This window comes from Pholcus phalangioides, unplaced genomic scaffold (assembly GCF_987345545.1).
Source record: "Pholcus phalangioides strain wild (caught in Gottingen) unplaced genomic scaffold, Ppha-v1.0 ptg000003l_1, whole genome shotgun sequence".
NCBI lineage: Eukaryota > Metazoa > Arthropoda > Arachnida > Araneae > Pholcidae > Pholcus > Pholcus phalangioides.
The window spans coordinates 21,495,727-21,512,217 of record NW_028301596.1 but is presented as its reverse complement, the minus strand read 5'-3'; the positions used below and the strand labels follow the sequence as shown (position 1 = coordinate 21,512,217).

General features: G+C 40.2%; 1 protein-coding gene across 1 annotated transcript; it reads left to right on the top strand.

Moving 5' to 3' along the window:
- Window positions 1–2,556: 2,556 nt before the first annotated feature.
- Window positions 2,557–16,178, top strand: LOC149088276 (uncharacterized). Its single transcript, XM_089246187.1, has 5 exons — window positions 2,557–2,695; window positions 9,115–9,262; window positions 10,373–10,515; window positions 12,360–12,516; window positions 15,742–16,178. The coding sequence occupies exons 1-5, from the start codon at window positions 2,635–2,637 to the stop codon at window positions 15,920–15,922; spliced, it is 690 nt and encodes a 229-aa protein (XP_089102313.1). The 5' UTR covers window positions 2,557–2,634; the 3' UTR covers window positions 15,923–16,178.
- The last annotated feature ends 313 nt before the right edge of the window (window positions 16,179–16,491 follow it).

Sequence of the window (16,491 nt, the reverse complement as noted above, 5' to 3'; positions counted from 1 at the left end):
TTATTTGCTTCCGTACAGCTACCTCTATCGATAAAAATTTGCATTAATTTTTTTTATGTAACAAATTCCCCCCCCCCCCCCGCCCCCTGCTTGTGAGAATAACATTTTCGCAAACTGTATTTAACTATAATAATTCCTTCAATTTTTATGAAATTCAAGGGATGCCCTGCTCTCGTCACATATTTGCTATGTTCAATATTTTTAACCGTGGAATATATTTTAGTACCGTAGACTTACTGTAGCGTGTATTTCCCGCCAAAAGATTGACGATTTCACTCGTAATTGGCAACACTTCTGGCGATAATTGGCTGATTTTCCGTGTTTATATGATCCCGATTTTCTGCATTTTTCTTAATAAATTATGATCACACTCGGGGTCGCAACCTGGTGCTTGGTCAGCAGGGGTAAGCTCGAATTTTGGCGTCCTCCTGTATTGGCGAAGGAGAGGTTAAAGGGTGAAATTTGTGTGTCCCTCCCGCACTGGTCCGGCGCACCAAATTCACCGGCATGTTTACAGGTCAAGGGGACGGGGCGTGACCTGCAGCAGTTCCAGATCATTTGAGCAGCCCGCTGCACATTTACAGATCACTTAAGTAGTCCGTGATATATCTTCGGAAGCATGAAGTGGCCCGCACTATCCTAAAAGTTAAGCACCCTTGCTGTAGATAGATTTTTTTCAAATGAAGATCAGGTCCATATCATGGTATGACTGCCTAATAAAACGTGTCTTTGACACGGAGTTAATACTCAGAGATCTCACCGACACGTTAACCCTCAGAGCAAGGCTTCATAAAATAAAATCCGAAGACATCCATTACACAAAGGCTTCGGTTGATATTCTCTCGTCATAAAAACGCTGTTGACGATAGGAATAAGAGATAAATTCTCCATCATCACGAATCCAAACAGAAAACTAGAGGAAATTACGAAGCTAGGGACGGCCTTTTTATTTCAAAAGGCCGAGAGATGTAAGTTAAGCCCGACTCCAAATGCACCGCAATATCAGCGCGTCGAATCCAAGAACTGCGGACTAAAATGTATTGTTTACCTCTACAGAAGCGACGCACTTTTAAAGGATTTACGGATAACAAAAGCAATAACTTCTCCTAAAAGGAAAAAAAAGAAGCCTCTAGGGATATCCCTTTTCCTGGAAATTCACGGATATTACTATTAAAGCCTCTCTTTTTTTTGATTCTCTTTCACTTCCGACTTTAAATGAGAAATGTGGCAAGTGAAAAGAGGGGGAAGAAAAAGGCATTTTCACAGTGGATAATATAAATTTTGTTGCCAAGTTACAAAGTATGCCTGTCTTTACTAAACTTGGATATCATCATAGGAGAAGACTTTACAGTAATAACTTATGATTTTTCCCAGGCTTATGAATAGTTGAATATATTTTACAGGAAAAAATACTTCTTGTTCATTTCGTTCAACGACGGAATCCTTAGAAAAATGATAGGCAGTATTCATTTTAATGAGTAAAATGCAATGAAAGTTTCATCACCAAACCGTAACATGACTCTGTCCCAAAGAGCGATAAGCAATGAAAGTTTCATCGGTAGAAGCTTGATAGGTTTACCACCTACTTGAATAAAGAGGAAAATCAGTATGCCGTGATCAAATGTTACGAACGGAGGCGGATTTACGATTTGGCCGCCTGTTGGCTACACGAATTTTTCACCCTACTTCTATTTTAGTCTAATTTTTTTGACTACTTATTCCTCGAATTTGCCGCACTGTGCTATAACTCACTTGGCCCCTACCCCTGTAAATACGCTCTCCAAGTCACTAACATGCTCACATATTCTCTAGGTCACTCTTTTGGTCATTCATACGTTTGCACACTGTTTCGGTCATTTACATGCTTGCACGCTCACACGGATCCTTGGGGTCTTTAGTGTTTGTGTGTACAGGGTCAGCGGGATTGTTTTCATTTACCACCATTGCATTTGATGACACATTTTGCACTATGAAATTGTAATTTATTTAATTTTTATGATATGCAAATTATATATTTAAAAAAAAAGACCAATAAATTTTTCATTTTAAGGGGAGAGTGTTGTCGAAATTGGTCTTCTGACGATACAGGGAGTGAGCGACATCAAAACGGGAAACACTAGAGAAGTGGGGAAACACTTCTCTAGGTCATGCTTTCGATCGCTCACTGACATGCTTCTTCACTCTCTAATTTTTTCGGCCACCCATTCGTCAAATGAGAGGCCCTGAGAATACGTCACTGGCTACGAGTGACAAAGATAGCAATAAGTCACGAGCGAAGACGTTCTTAGCTGAAACTGCTGCATTTTCCTACGCACGCACCCCCGAAACCGAAATCATTATGAGAGAACTTCATGTATTTCGGGAGGGAAAATTTACGAATTTTTTTTTTAATTTACAGAAATGATGGAATAATTTCTAGAGAATTTATTAATAAGAATTGAGCGTCTCTGGACAAGTAAAGATTGTGCGCGACTCACATGCGTATATCCATATCCTGTTACACTTACCACCTACCGGAAGTGCTCGGGCATTAATTCGATAACGCTTCCGGTACGGGTATTCGATATCACGGATGCCTTTTTCACGGAGACTAAAGCTCGTAATACTCAACTCACGCAGAGAAAATTCAAAATCATGGCCGATGTTTTGGGAGGATTGGCTCTAGCATTATTATTATTAATAATCAGCTCAACAGGTGAATTATCTTTTATTATTGTTATGGTGTTTTTCAGTTTATGACATTAACTTTATTTTCTGTTTTGAGATTTAATGAGAGCGTTAATTAATGAAGTGACAAGTGTTTCCAAATGGCTTTGACCACACGTTCATTCGATGTTATTTCCGAATGTTAATAATGAAAATCCTGAAGACCAGACCTCTGTACCTTGAGGGATAAGTTAAGGGTTACTCTATTGGGTCTGGTCTTGCTGTAGAGGGACGGAAGGGCCCCCACAGGATATCCTCTCATGGGCGCACAGCTCCGCCCCCCCCCAACCCTCGATTTCCCTCAGTATCCCTCCTACAGTATATCCAGTCCTCCTATCTCTTCTTCTTCCCTCTATCGGTCCGTGCGAGTCCCTTGATCTGTGCAATGAGAATCCTATCAATGAACGTCGAATATAGCGCCTTAACGCTTATTTCACTGGATTCTGGTGCGAGTTTGACTGAACTTTATTACGTTTGGCTGACATTCGGGGGGGGGGGGGGGAGGAGGTCGATACTTTCTTTCTTTTCTTTAAAACCGAGCACAACTCGGTTTGTGTGTGTGTGTGTGTGTGTGTGTGTGTGTGTGTGTGTGTGTGTGTGTGTGTGTGTGTGTGTGTGTGTGTGTGTGTGTGTGTGTGTGTGTGTGTATACCTAACAGTCTGAGTGCGCATATAGTGTTTTGTGTGAATTTTCAGTGATGCAATCTATATTTCAAATTGTGATTGAAGTGTAATGATTGAATATGTGTGACGTTGTAGGCTTGTTGCTTTCTGAAGCAGGGGAGATCAGCTCGCATTCTCTCCTCGAAGGTGGGAACCACAGAAAACTAACTGCAGCCGACCACCACTTTGGCTGCGGTGGGGTTCAAACAAATTGGGTCAATACAGCATTTGAACGTTTACAGCATAACAGGAAGATTCTTATACAGTTGAACTAGTTATAACGTCGGTAATTGTGGTTCCCGACTGATTCCCATAGGAAATAGTGCTGATGAAGCTTGCGTATAACGTCTATTAAAACGCAAAAACCTCGGATGTAACGGCACATTTTTTTTTGTCGTTAATCCACAATATTTGTCATAATTAAGTTGATAATATGACACGAATACGGGACATTTCATGATTTTGCTTCCCGACCATTTTTTCATAAATGTCTCGTTTTTTCAACGAAGCATAAAGATAATTTGCATAATTTGTAAATTATTTTATGGTGATATTTAAAAATTATTTTAATATGTCAGTGAATAAGAACACTCATCTCACATGCACATGTAAATACAAATGCAAGGGCACGAAAGGTAAAATACTCAACGAGGTGGCCGAAAGAAAGATGCCCATAACATATTTTGCCATGTTAAATTTTCTCCGGGCGCGGTAGCCCAGGTCAATATAAGATACTCGAATAAAGTACCAAAGGATGTTTAGAGGTGTCGCGAGTTCGATAACCGTGGTTCGTCCTGTGTCGGAAACTTTCCTGACACAGGGGCACAACAGAAACGATCACAGGACCACGAAAAAAAAATTGCTACCGTAGGGAATTCCACATCGAGGGGTTAGCGCACCAACCTCTCGATAAGTGTAAGAGAGGCTGCCGTTCGGCATCGGCAATAAATTGTAGGTCCCGGTCTAATAGGCTCTCGCGTGCAGAAAATTACCGTGCTGCGACAAAAATGATCAAATTAAATTTTCTCCCGTAATATCTATTTTACATCGCTGCAGACTTGCCCTAGCTATGCAATTTCCGCCAAACACTTTCGTAAAGAATGATTAGCAATTTCGCCGATAATTGGCGATGTCCCGCATTTTCGAACGAATATGGTCACCTTAATCATAATGAAATGACAACTTCATGTACAGTATTTGATTGCATATGACAGAAATTTTAATCCCAAAAAATGTCTTGAAAACATCAATCTCGGATATAACGACATCTCGGTTATAGCGACAAAAAATCAAACAATCTTTGACGTCGTTATAACCGAGTTTGACTATACTATTATATAATATTTGATCCACGACATCAGTGGTTCCCAAACTTTTCTTGACCATGCCCCACCTGAACATCTGTGCAATCCTTGAAGCCCTCTTCCCCTTCCAGAGACTTATACAAATACAAATACAACGCCACAACAGGCAAAATGCCAACGAGGTGGCTGATAAAAAGATGCCCATAAAAATATGGATGTCATATATTTCAAAAAAAAAAAAAACAGCAACCCAATTAAAAATGCAATTAACACAAGTTATAAACAATATATACACATGATAAAATATTATACAATGCCCATAAAGAATACTTATGGTTGTCTTATTCTAAGAATGGATAGCTTCTCGATTTACCCAAACATGTTTATCGTATTTCTTTTTAAACGTGTCAATTGTGTTACAATTTACTACCTCCGGGGGTAAGCTATTCCATTTATTAACAACCCTATTAGAGAAAAATTCCCTGCGACACCATAACCTTGCATTGTCCCTCACCAATCGATACTGGTGTCCCCTTGTAAAAGCAGTCGATTGGCGGTGTACTAAAAGTTCATGGTCCATCCTATCCATCCCATTGAAAATTTTGAACACTTCGATCATATCTCCTCGACACCTACGTTCATCCAATGTAAACATGTTCAAAAAATGAAGTCTCTCTTCATAACTCAAGCCCTGTGTGCCAACAAGGACACGCGTAGCTCTTCTCTGCACCACTTCAACCAATTCAATGTCCCTCTGTAGGTATGGTCTCCAAAACCTTACAGCATACTCCAGTCCAGGACGAACTAATCCTCGAAAAAGCGGAAGAATGACTTTAGGAGAACGCGAAGAGACCTTTTTGAAAATGAGACCAAGCATTCTATTCGCTTTTTTGACCACCGCTGAACAATGTTCAGAAAACCTAAGCCGCTCGTCAATGAGAATTCCGAAATCGGTGACCCTAGTTGCATTCGGGATAGTGACACCATTCAACTCGTAAGAGAACCGTGGGTTGTTCGAACCAAAATGAGCTACCATGCACTTATCAACGCTAAACGTCATGCTCCATTCATTTGCCCATGCTGCAATCCTGTTTAAGTTGGTCTGGAGCAACTCCCTATCGCTTTCATTCCCGATTACCCCCATTAGCTTCACATCATCTGCGAATTTGCTAGTAATCCCATCGATACCCTGATCGAGTTTGTCGATAAAAAGTGAAAAAAGTATGGGGCCAAGGACACTTCCCTGAGGAACTCCACTTGTGACGTCTGTCCAACCAGAGAATTCCCCGTTCACCATAACTCGTTGCGACCTATCTCTTAACCACGATTCTATCCAATTCAGCAAGTTGCCCCCTATTCCAATCTCGTGTAAACGCTTCAAGAGTTTGCCATGTTGGACCCGATCGAATGCCTTCTGGAAATCAAGGTAAACAACGTCGACATTTTTGCTCTTACCCAAAGCCTTAGTCACGTAATCATAGAAGCAAAGGAGGTTAGTTACACATGACTTCCCCTTCCTGAACACATGCTGATTATCCAACAATACATTATTCTCGTCTATCCACTTCACAAACTGCCTTTTGATGATAATTTCCAAAATTTTCGAGACGGAGCTCGTCAAATTCACTGGATGATAATTTGACACCGCTTCTCTACTACCCTTCTTAAATATCGGAACAACGTTAGCAAGTGTCCAATCTCTTGGGACGATACCCTCAGCAACACTACTCCTGTATATCTGTGCGACTGGCCACAACAATTCATATTCACTTATAGGGTGGGGAGGAGCATAGGGGTGCATGTACAGGGTGGGGGAGCATCAAAGATGTCCTCTTCAATACGATCAGAAATTAAGGGTTTTTTTTTGCAAAAAAGGAAAAAAAAGTTCCTTTAACTGTGCTGCTTGAATTAATTTCCGTTAATTCAAATTGCTTTTTGAAGATCATTAGCTCAAATTTTCCTGGGAGGTATTTCCTCTGCTCCCATCAGGTCGGTCGTCCACTGGAAGTGACAACACGTGGCAAGCAACGCGAGAGACAACCAGTATTCAGTCAGACGACTAAGGGCGTTTGATATCGTCCGTTGAAAGCGATCTTTATACGTTGAATGAATGAACGCCAGGGTGTCTGCCACCGGACTCATCCCGTTGCCGAGCTCTCTTCCAGCCCAGCTTCGTGGCAGAGTCTGGAACAAAGTGAGTGTGTACACCTAACAGTCTGAGTGTGTAGCTAGTGTTGTGTATGATATTTCAGTGCTGCCATCTATACTTCAAATTGTGAGTGAAGTGTAATGATTGAATATTTGTAACGTAGCAGGCCTGTTGCTCTCTGTGGCGAGACTTTTTAACGGGGAGATCGGCTCGCATTCGCGCCTTGAAATTGGGAACCACAGAAAACCAACTTCAGCCGACCACCACTGTGGGGTTCGAACCCGGATTCTCGCATCGCGAGTCCGTCACTATAACCACTCGACCACCGCAGCGGCGATCTTTATACGCTACTGAATTCGCAACTGCAATCGGTGCAGACGAGTGTGTTCGTTAACAATCTCGAGGAAATATTAAATTAACTGAATTTTTTTTTGGAAATGTGGATCCAGATGACCTGTATCTATTAAGTCCACACCTAATGAAACATCTGACACAAACTTAAAGAAGGCATTCGTGGTGCAAATATACAAATAATATTTACAGTCGATGGCTACTTACCATCACAACCAGGGCCGTAACAAGGATTTTTGCCGGCTGGGGCAAACATTATTTTGCAGCCCTCACAACTTTTAAATTCGATAACTTTGTAACGGTGTTCTTTGTTCTCATCAAAAACTGCTATCCACTAAATTTTTCCACCCGGTGCAGTTACCCCCTGTCCCACTCTATTTCCGGCCCTGATCACAACCCATGAACGGCGATTATCAAATTCAGCTTCCACGTTAAAGCGGGAAAGGAGGGAGAGAAAAAGACCAAACAAGGACCTAAAACGGAACGAGTGGCGCGAAAAAAAGTAAACAACCGGACTGCGCCTGCGCAAATAAGGCACGTATGATCCCATTCCGTGCGAATTTGGTCAGGCCGTCTGCTGTCGCGGGAGAATATCGTTCTTAGTGGACGACGATCTCCTCCTTTCTGTAGACCGGGATCAGTCTTGCGAATACGGACAACTGCGCGAGACTTAAAAACCGCTTCAAGTCGCTTCCAGTGAATGACGGGCCTCCTTAAACCTCCAGTCCACCAGAGTCTCTCCCCATCCCCAAAGATAGGTCTTACATATGCCTCCAAAAAAGAGCTATATATTGACGGGAAAGAGGCCATTAATTTGGTCAAAAGTTTCCAAAGAACATTACATCTATGAAAGAGGGAAAAATAAAAGAACGAAGAGAGAGACAAGTGTTTGTTTTGTTGTGTGTGTGTGTTGAAAATCACCAAAATAAATTGTTTAAAAAATAGTTATTGGAACTGATAAGAAAAAAAGTTTCTAAATGCATAATAGAAAACCGAAATGCGTGAGTATAAAATGCTTTGAAAAAGAAAGCATTTCATTAGAAATGCAAAAAAAATCATTATAAGTAACTTATTCTCAAATTGCCCCTTTTTCTTAAAAATCAAATTGACCCCGCTTTGGGTGTAGGTCATCCTCCTCTAACTACTTGTAGATCATGGCCCTCCTCTCTGGCTTAATAAAGAGATACATATAAGCAAGTGGGCAAGTGGTCGCAGAAAACCAGGGCTGCTGGAAAGTGGGTGTTTGTCCCACATTGGGAATGTTTTATTAATGAATTTAGATGTTTTTAATGCCACAATTCTCTCTCTCTCTCTTCAAATAAAAAGATTAAAAGCTCTTGATAATGGAATATCAAAAACATATTTTATGCGGAGGCTAGTCTGTCATTATTCGATAGATTTTAAATCTAAACAACTCTTTATGATTTGGTTCAATTGGTTTTTAATCAACTGCTTCGACAAGAGGGAACCAGTATCGATTGGAGAGGGACAATTCTAGGTTGTGGTGTCGCAGGGAGTTTTTCTCTCTAATAGAGCTGTGAATAAATGGAATAGCTTACTTCTGGGGTTCGTGAATTCTAACACGACTGACAGGTTTAGAAAGAAATACGATAAACATATTGGAATGAATCAATCGAGATGCTACCCATACTTAGATGAGAAAACAGTGATTTTTATGGGCAGTATGTGTACTCATATTTTATCATATTTGTTGGTTTTTATTGCTCTGATTGAGTTGTTGTATTTTTGATATAATTTAGATATAAAATTCCACAACCATATTTTTATGAGCATCATTTTTCAGCCACCTCGTTGGGCGTTTTGTTTGTTGTGGCCATTGTATTTGTATTTAGATATTACCAAATTTATTTTAACCGAATGGAGTTCTTTTGAGCACGAATTTTTTTGAAATGAGTAATTGTTGATATTCGTTTTGCAACAGCGTTGGTAACGGATGCAACGGACAGCACTAACCTCATTGACGTTTGTACGTATGCACCAGACGAAGTATGTGCACCGATCGAACTTGGCATAGATCTGAGGCAGGATCCAATCTTCCCAGATATCAAGTTCCTTGATCAAAATTGTGGGCAAGTATTTCTGCATTTTTCTTTCCTTCAACTGTTACACTTCGTGTATAGCATCGATCCTTTATTTTACATTCAATTTTTTTCATGTAGCAAACCGCTTTTCAGTCTTGGACGAGTTAACTCGTCTGAATCTAGTCGGAAGGAATGCGTTGTTTTTTTTCGATGTTGGTTGTGAATGGCTATTTTAAATAATTTCCCTGTCAATTTAGAGATAGTTAATCATCGATTAATGCGCGTGCCGAAAAAAAAGTTTTTACTGGCGTCATCTAGTGTTGACCTGAAACACTAACTTTTGAATTGGATGCATATTTCGGTGATATCTTTACTTTTAGAAAAATTTATAGTTACGTGTGATAAAGTCATATTATAGTTGAGCTCAATTATAGAAAAATATGATGCAGTGAGTAAACATTCCCTCGTGTTCTTGTTGACCGTAGGTCCTCGACTGTACTTCTACTATGATTTCAGAGCAAAATTAAAGCTTGCCCACAAAATTAATACTTGCCCACAATTTTGATCAAGGAACTTGATATCTGGGAAGATTGGCGATTTTGCGAACGCAAAAGTGCGTTCTAGACTCCCAAAGGAAAAAAATAACTCTTTATTTAATTTATTATCCAAATTCCCCAACAAAAACCGTCATGTCTCTCCGGTACAAAACCTTTACACATTAACCCCTCCTTTTTTCGGATGTCCCGAACTGGTGTCGTGCCCGGAAGCCTTCCTAAAAGTCTTTGACTGTCTGACGCGTGTATGTGCCAAGTGTCCAACTGTGGCATTTATCTTCTAAACTGGATGCGTAAATCATTTGATGCACAAATTTATACAGTTTTGTCGCAATTTTTCAATATTTGTGGGTCTGCCTGGTTGCTGTAGAGAAACTTTTTGAATGTCAGAGAGGCTCGTACTCTTCGAAGTAAGGAGATCACAAAAATTCGTCTTCAGCTGGTCATCACTGTACTCAGTCAGGGTATGAGGGTATTAACCCTGGCTTTTGAAGTCGCGGCGACGTTCCCCCCGACCGCACTGTTACATTGCTGGCGGCATTGCTAATTAGAAACCCGTGGAAATAACATAATATAGATATTATCTTTCTTAATTCTCTTTCAGATCACTTTTAACGGAGCTCAAATGTCTCATAATGTACAACAACACGTGTGGTTTCGCTCAGAAACGTGGGATTCCTGTGTCGGTCGAATCACTGTTCAACATTGCCCGGACGATTTGCCAAGAGGACACGGTCATGGCCAAAGGTGTGAGCATTTGTGTTTCTTCAGAATCTGCTGCATTTTCTTTTCCTGGTGCCATATAAAATCACCTTTCAAAATCATTAGAGCACCCTCTGGACCACCGGTGGGAAAGGGGGGGGGGAATCCATCTGGTTCACGAAAGTGTTCCGGTAGAAAGGTATCGATGCACACAATACAATAAATATCTAGGCTAACCATATTTCCTTAATTAAAATACGGAATATCACTAATTATCGCCAAAAATTGTCAAATGAAGTAAAGTTGTCAATTATAGCCAAAAAGTTGTCAAAGGAAAGTAAAATTGCACATTACAGTAAAAAAACAATCAAAGTAGTCAATTACAGTAAAAAAAAATCAAAAGAAAGTACAGCCAAAGAAATTGTCAAACGCACAATTCAAGTTTTCTATTACATTACAATTTCTTTTTATAAAAGACATAAATATTTTTACCCCCATTGCATCTTGTGGAAGGTCCCTACTTCACGCCATTGGTAATTTTTGTGCAATTTTATCGATAGCTGGCAACTTTACTTGCATTTGACAATTTTTCGATGATTGCGCACGTGTGGACCCCGATTTCAATTTTTTCCGTATTTTTGTGAAGGAAATATGGTCAGCCTAGATATTTATTATGTGTATTGATACTTTACCACCGGAACACCTCTGGCTGGCCAGATGGAACCTCTTGGAGGGCCACATCTGGCCCGCATGTTTGCCCATCACTATTATATATAAGCAATAAAAATAGCATAGATGAGTAATACGAAATTTACGGGATGCGGAAAACTTCGTTATATATGAAAATTTTGTAATATTCGTGTTTGTTATAAGCGGGTCGTACTGTATTTAATCTCGAAACATATTGAAGGATCAAAAAACCGAAGCAAAACTAACGTTTGAACCTACAAGTCAATAAAATTATTCTTTTGTATCTTCTGACGCGTTAATTAATTCTTCTTTTCGCCTGTTTCCAAAACTCACCATCGTGTTCGGGTGATGAATATCCCTATCCCCCCGGAAGCTTCATCACTGGTCGGTGTCAGGAGTTCTAACATCACAAACTTTTCTTTCAGAAGTTTATATTTCCAGAATTAATATTTAAAAGGATGCGTGTGTGCGTGCGACGTATTTAGAATTCCTCGTTCAACACACACAAAACGCGTTTATTCAGTGTCATTTCTTGACACGAAAGTTTACGAATTTCATTAAGAAGAGCTGTGGGAAGTGAAAAGAAAAATACATATTCTGAAACTTCTTGCGCTGCCGTGTATATACAGGGTGTCCCATACATTCGTAAATAGTTACAGAGCACTAAAGTGACCACTGCGCAGTTCCAGATCACTTTTATGACCCGCAGCACAGTGCCAGATTACTCTAGCGGCCCGCAACACATATTAAGTGGCACGCCACGCGGCAGGTTTTCAAATCAATGAAGTGACCCACCGTATCCTAAAGATTGAACACCCTTGCCCTAAAGCAACCCTGGGAGTGTGTGCAACGGGGGAAAAATTTCTGTTAGAAAAGGACGGTATATTTTCCTCGCCTCTCTCTTTAAGTGGAAGATAGAAAATTTCTTTCCTTCGCACATATATAGTGCATGAAATATCCCTGCCAGTTCTCATGATGTGAGCGAGTTCGCAATATTTTGAAGTGGGACGATGCACCGAATAGTGGGTTTCCACCCTGGGTCCTTTTGCAAAATTTGTCTTTGACGTTTACTATTGCCCCCCCCCCCCCCCGCATTCTCATTTTGGCGATAGAGTTATGAAACACTCCTTGATTAGTACTTCTATGTAGTTAGTATCTTGTAAGAAATGCTCGTGTGATGTTTATGTGTTCGTTTCCAGCTTATCGTCAAAATGTCGATTGTGTGAACGGCCTGGGAGAGAACATCAGGTCGGTGATCCACTCGTCATCCCGAGAAATCCGAGAATATGTGAAACTGGTGGAGAGAGTGAAGTTCGATTTCAGAATGGCCAACGACTACGATAAAGTATCGTGCATGTAAGTATGAACTCTCGAATTTAGTTCTCGAATAACACCATTATCTCCCTGAGGCTCGAACGGCTGAGCATTTTGTCGATGGCACCAACCATCATCGCTAAACCACGAGGCAGGAACCTACAGTTTATAGTCGATTCCAAATGGATATGTTTTCATGCCAATTACCGGTATCCACATGGACCTGCCGAATCGAAGTTTAGCCTGTTATCCACGTACTTTCCAGAGTCGTCAACATACGTCCACAATAAGCTAATCTTTCACAAATAGAGGACAACGATAAAGGCAAATACACTGGCAAATACGAAATTTCTAATATATTTCGACATACTAAGCGCAAGTGTTATCTTCAGAAGATAAATATAACCACTTCTAATAAATAAATAATAATAATAAATGAATCAAATCCTAACACCCGGTTGCTCAGTGGGAAAAAACCGCCTGCTCGGTTTTTTCACTTGGCCCGTGGGGGGGGGGGGAGGTTTCCCCCAGGGCCAAGTGATTTTTCCGAGGGCCTACCTGGAAAATTCTCAAAAAATTCAACTACTTCTCGTGTTTCTGAGGCAGTTCTTCTCTTGGAAGCCCTTGGGCCGTGCTCGGGTGAGCCCATGCGTTAGGACGGCACTGACAATATCTCTGAAAAAGGGGATCAGAAGGGTAAATATAATGAAAAACAATCTGAATTCTCTGCCTGTAAAATGTTAAAATGTACGTACAGTATTTGCTATGCACGACAAAAATATGAGATGAACACACACAGTTATCACGGTATAATAATAAGTTACGCATATTATCTTTGTCCACGACTTCAGTAAATATTACCAATTCAACTGAGCTACGATGAAAAACGCCAGTGGCGTATTTACGGGGGGGGGCGCTAGCGGGCTATATCCTAGGGTGGCAAATTCAGAGGAGCGGGAAATTTGAGGAATGAGTTCCCAAGAAAATTAGTAGAATAGGGGGAACAAATTTTTTTAACCCTCAATAAATTCGCATTTGCCCAGACAGCTAGAGAATGGATTAAAAAAGTGACCTAGAGAGTTTGCAAGCATCTGAGTGAGCAAAAGAGTGACTTATAGCTGGAGCAAGCATGCGAATGATCAAAACAAAAATAACCTTCAGAGCGAAGGACCAGGTCAGTGAGGGACCTAGAGCATGTGCAAACATGTGAATGACCATAATAATGACCTAAAGAGCGAAGAACTAAGTCAGTGGTCAGTGCATGACCTAGAACGTGTGCAAGCATGTGAATGACATAAAGAGTGACCTAGAGCTGTGGTTCTCAATTCTTGGAAGTCCGCGGTCTTTTTTGCGTAAGTGAAAAGCCCGGTCATACGCACAATAACGAGAAATTAATGGAAAAAATGAAACTGCGAATCACTCACGACCCGGTGTGATTAGTCTTAGGGCCCGGCGGTAAAGAAATACTGACCTAGAGAGTGTGAGAACATGTGAATGACCAAAAGAGTGACCAAAAAAAAAAAAAAAAAGACATGGCGTGTAAATGTGTAAATAGAGCAAGTGTAAATGATCAAAAGTGGCCCATAATGTAAGGAACCACGTCAGTGAACAACCAAAAGAATGACCTAGAACGTGTGCAAGCATGTGAGTAACCAAAACAGTGTGAAAGTATGTAAATGACAAAAAGAGTGAATACGAGAGTGTGTGAGCATGGGAGTGACCGAAAGAGTGACTTAGAGACACAGCTGTACTTGTAGCAATGGGGGGGGGGGAAGGGGATAAGCGGGTTATCGGACAGGGTGGCGAATTCGAGGGGAAGGTCAAGGAAATCTGACTTGAACTCCGGTTCAAGTCAGATTTCCTTTTCAGGGAGAAAAGCGGCAAAATCACATTAATGGGCCTCTGGAGAAAAACCTGAATATATTTTTAAAAGCAGGCAGAAAAACTACTGGAATATTATCCTTTAAAATGGGGATTATGCGGTCCCCATAGTAAGAACAACTCCAGTACTTGGTGATGGATTGTATGGTGAAACAATGCACAAAAATATAATTAAAAAATTAAAACGGTGTCCAAAAAATACGTGACGTCAAGAAAGGGGACTACGCGGGGGGGGGGGGGGGAGGATAATGTTATTAATGTTACTACTTACAAAAAGAAGTGAAATCCCATCAAAAGCATTTCATGTAAAAATGAAGCCAAGTGTAGAGATTCTTTAGCAGTAAAAAGTTGTGATATCTGATGTAGAGCCAAGTCATATGTTGTTATTAACTGTCACACTTTGATTCACAAATCACTCCAAGGCATTTTGGGACTTTTACGCAGCACCGCCATTAATCAAAATTCCATCAAATACTCTTTATGTAAGGTTATGTAATCTATTTAAAGACACCGTTGACTAAATTTTACATTACATGGTAAGGTGTAATATGTGCTGAGTAATTTCCAAGTCTCAAAATGTTCTTCAACTACAGGTGGAGTGATTTGTGAATCAAAGTGTCACAGTTAATAACAGCACTTGACTTGGCAGATATCAACTTCTTACCGCTGAAGAATCTCAAGACTTGGCTTCATTTTCTACATGAAATGCTTTTGATGGGATAATAAATTAATCTTGTATGATAAAATTATAAATTTCGAATATCTGATTAACGGCCACCACTGTTTTACGGATGATTTTTGTTTGTCCAGCCGGTGTCCGCAAAAGAGAGGTTTTACTGTTTTGTCGTATTTCTATTCATCGTTGTTTCCATTTGTGATTATATTAGGCAAAGGATTATTTACTCTTAAAATTTTTGTTATCAATAATCCAAAAAACCACGTTTCAAATTGTTTCGATGTCTGAAAAACTTTGCCTTTTAAAACAAAAATTTGGATATTTGTTAATTGTTGTGTGCATTTGATGGCAATACAAAATGAGAGAGATTTCTATCTGAAAACGTTTCTGGAAGGCACGGTTTGGTTGAAGTACAAGCTGGTTTTCTATTGCCTCTAACCCCAGGTCACGGGAAACAGCTGCGGAATATCGAACATTTTCGTCCAGGAAAAAAGATAAATATGTACTGTATTGGTATCGATATAACCGACGAAGACATCTTTGATATCGTTACGTATTTTCCCGATTTTGATATTTCGAAGCATACGGTATATATTTGTAGCTCACATCTCACTTTACAGGGGTTTTTTTTTTTTTGCCTTGGTAAAATTTCTATCTTTCTCTTCCATATTCTATGAATATATATATTTTTTCTTTTTGTTCGTTAACAGATACTTGACGGTGCTGTTGAAGAAGTTATCGGATCTGGTCGGGGAAAGCTGCAGCATCGAAGCCAGTAACGTCCTACAATTCGTTTACGAACCTTTCTTCGAAGATTGTCCCGACGAGTCCGAAATGATGCCCTATCAGCAACTGCTCATCCGATTCGTCCTAGAAAAAGCCATCGCCTAAATTTCTTCTCGACCCCCCGCCCCCCACGCGATAGTACGAGTATGTTTCTGCTAATATTTTTAAACTCGGAATCAATTAGCTCTAATTAATGCTTTACATGCGCCGTTGGTCAGACGTCGCGAGTTTTATATTGAATCGATCGCGAGTCCGAAATCGTATCTCGCACGTCGAGTGAAGTTAATTCCGTTCAGCCGACAGCTTCAATGATAAATGGAATTTTATGTGCGTTTAATAAAGAACCATTTTGACAACCATATCAATCGATTATTGTATTCTATCCTGCGTTTTTGTAAGATATGGTAAGGATACTTAATCTAATTCGGCGTGTGAAATCGACGCCAAATTTCACGTTAATAACCGCAGACAGTTGGTCGATGGTTTGGCTAAATACGATTATCAACTTCATATACAGTCGACGCCGCTTATTAACATAACGGATAATGTTATCAATCAGGTACTAATATCACTTTTGCAAAGAACGGAACGGACCAATATCATTACATGGGAAATAATTTCTTTTATTGTTATCGGAACTTCGGATAATCTTATTATTTTTCTGTTGACATTAA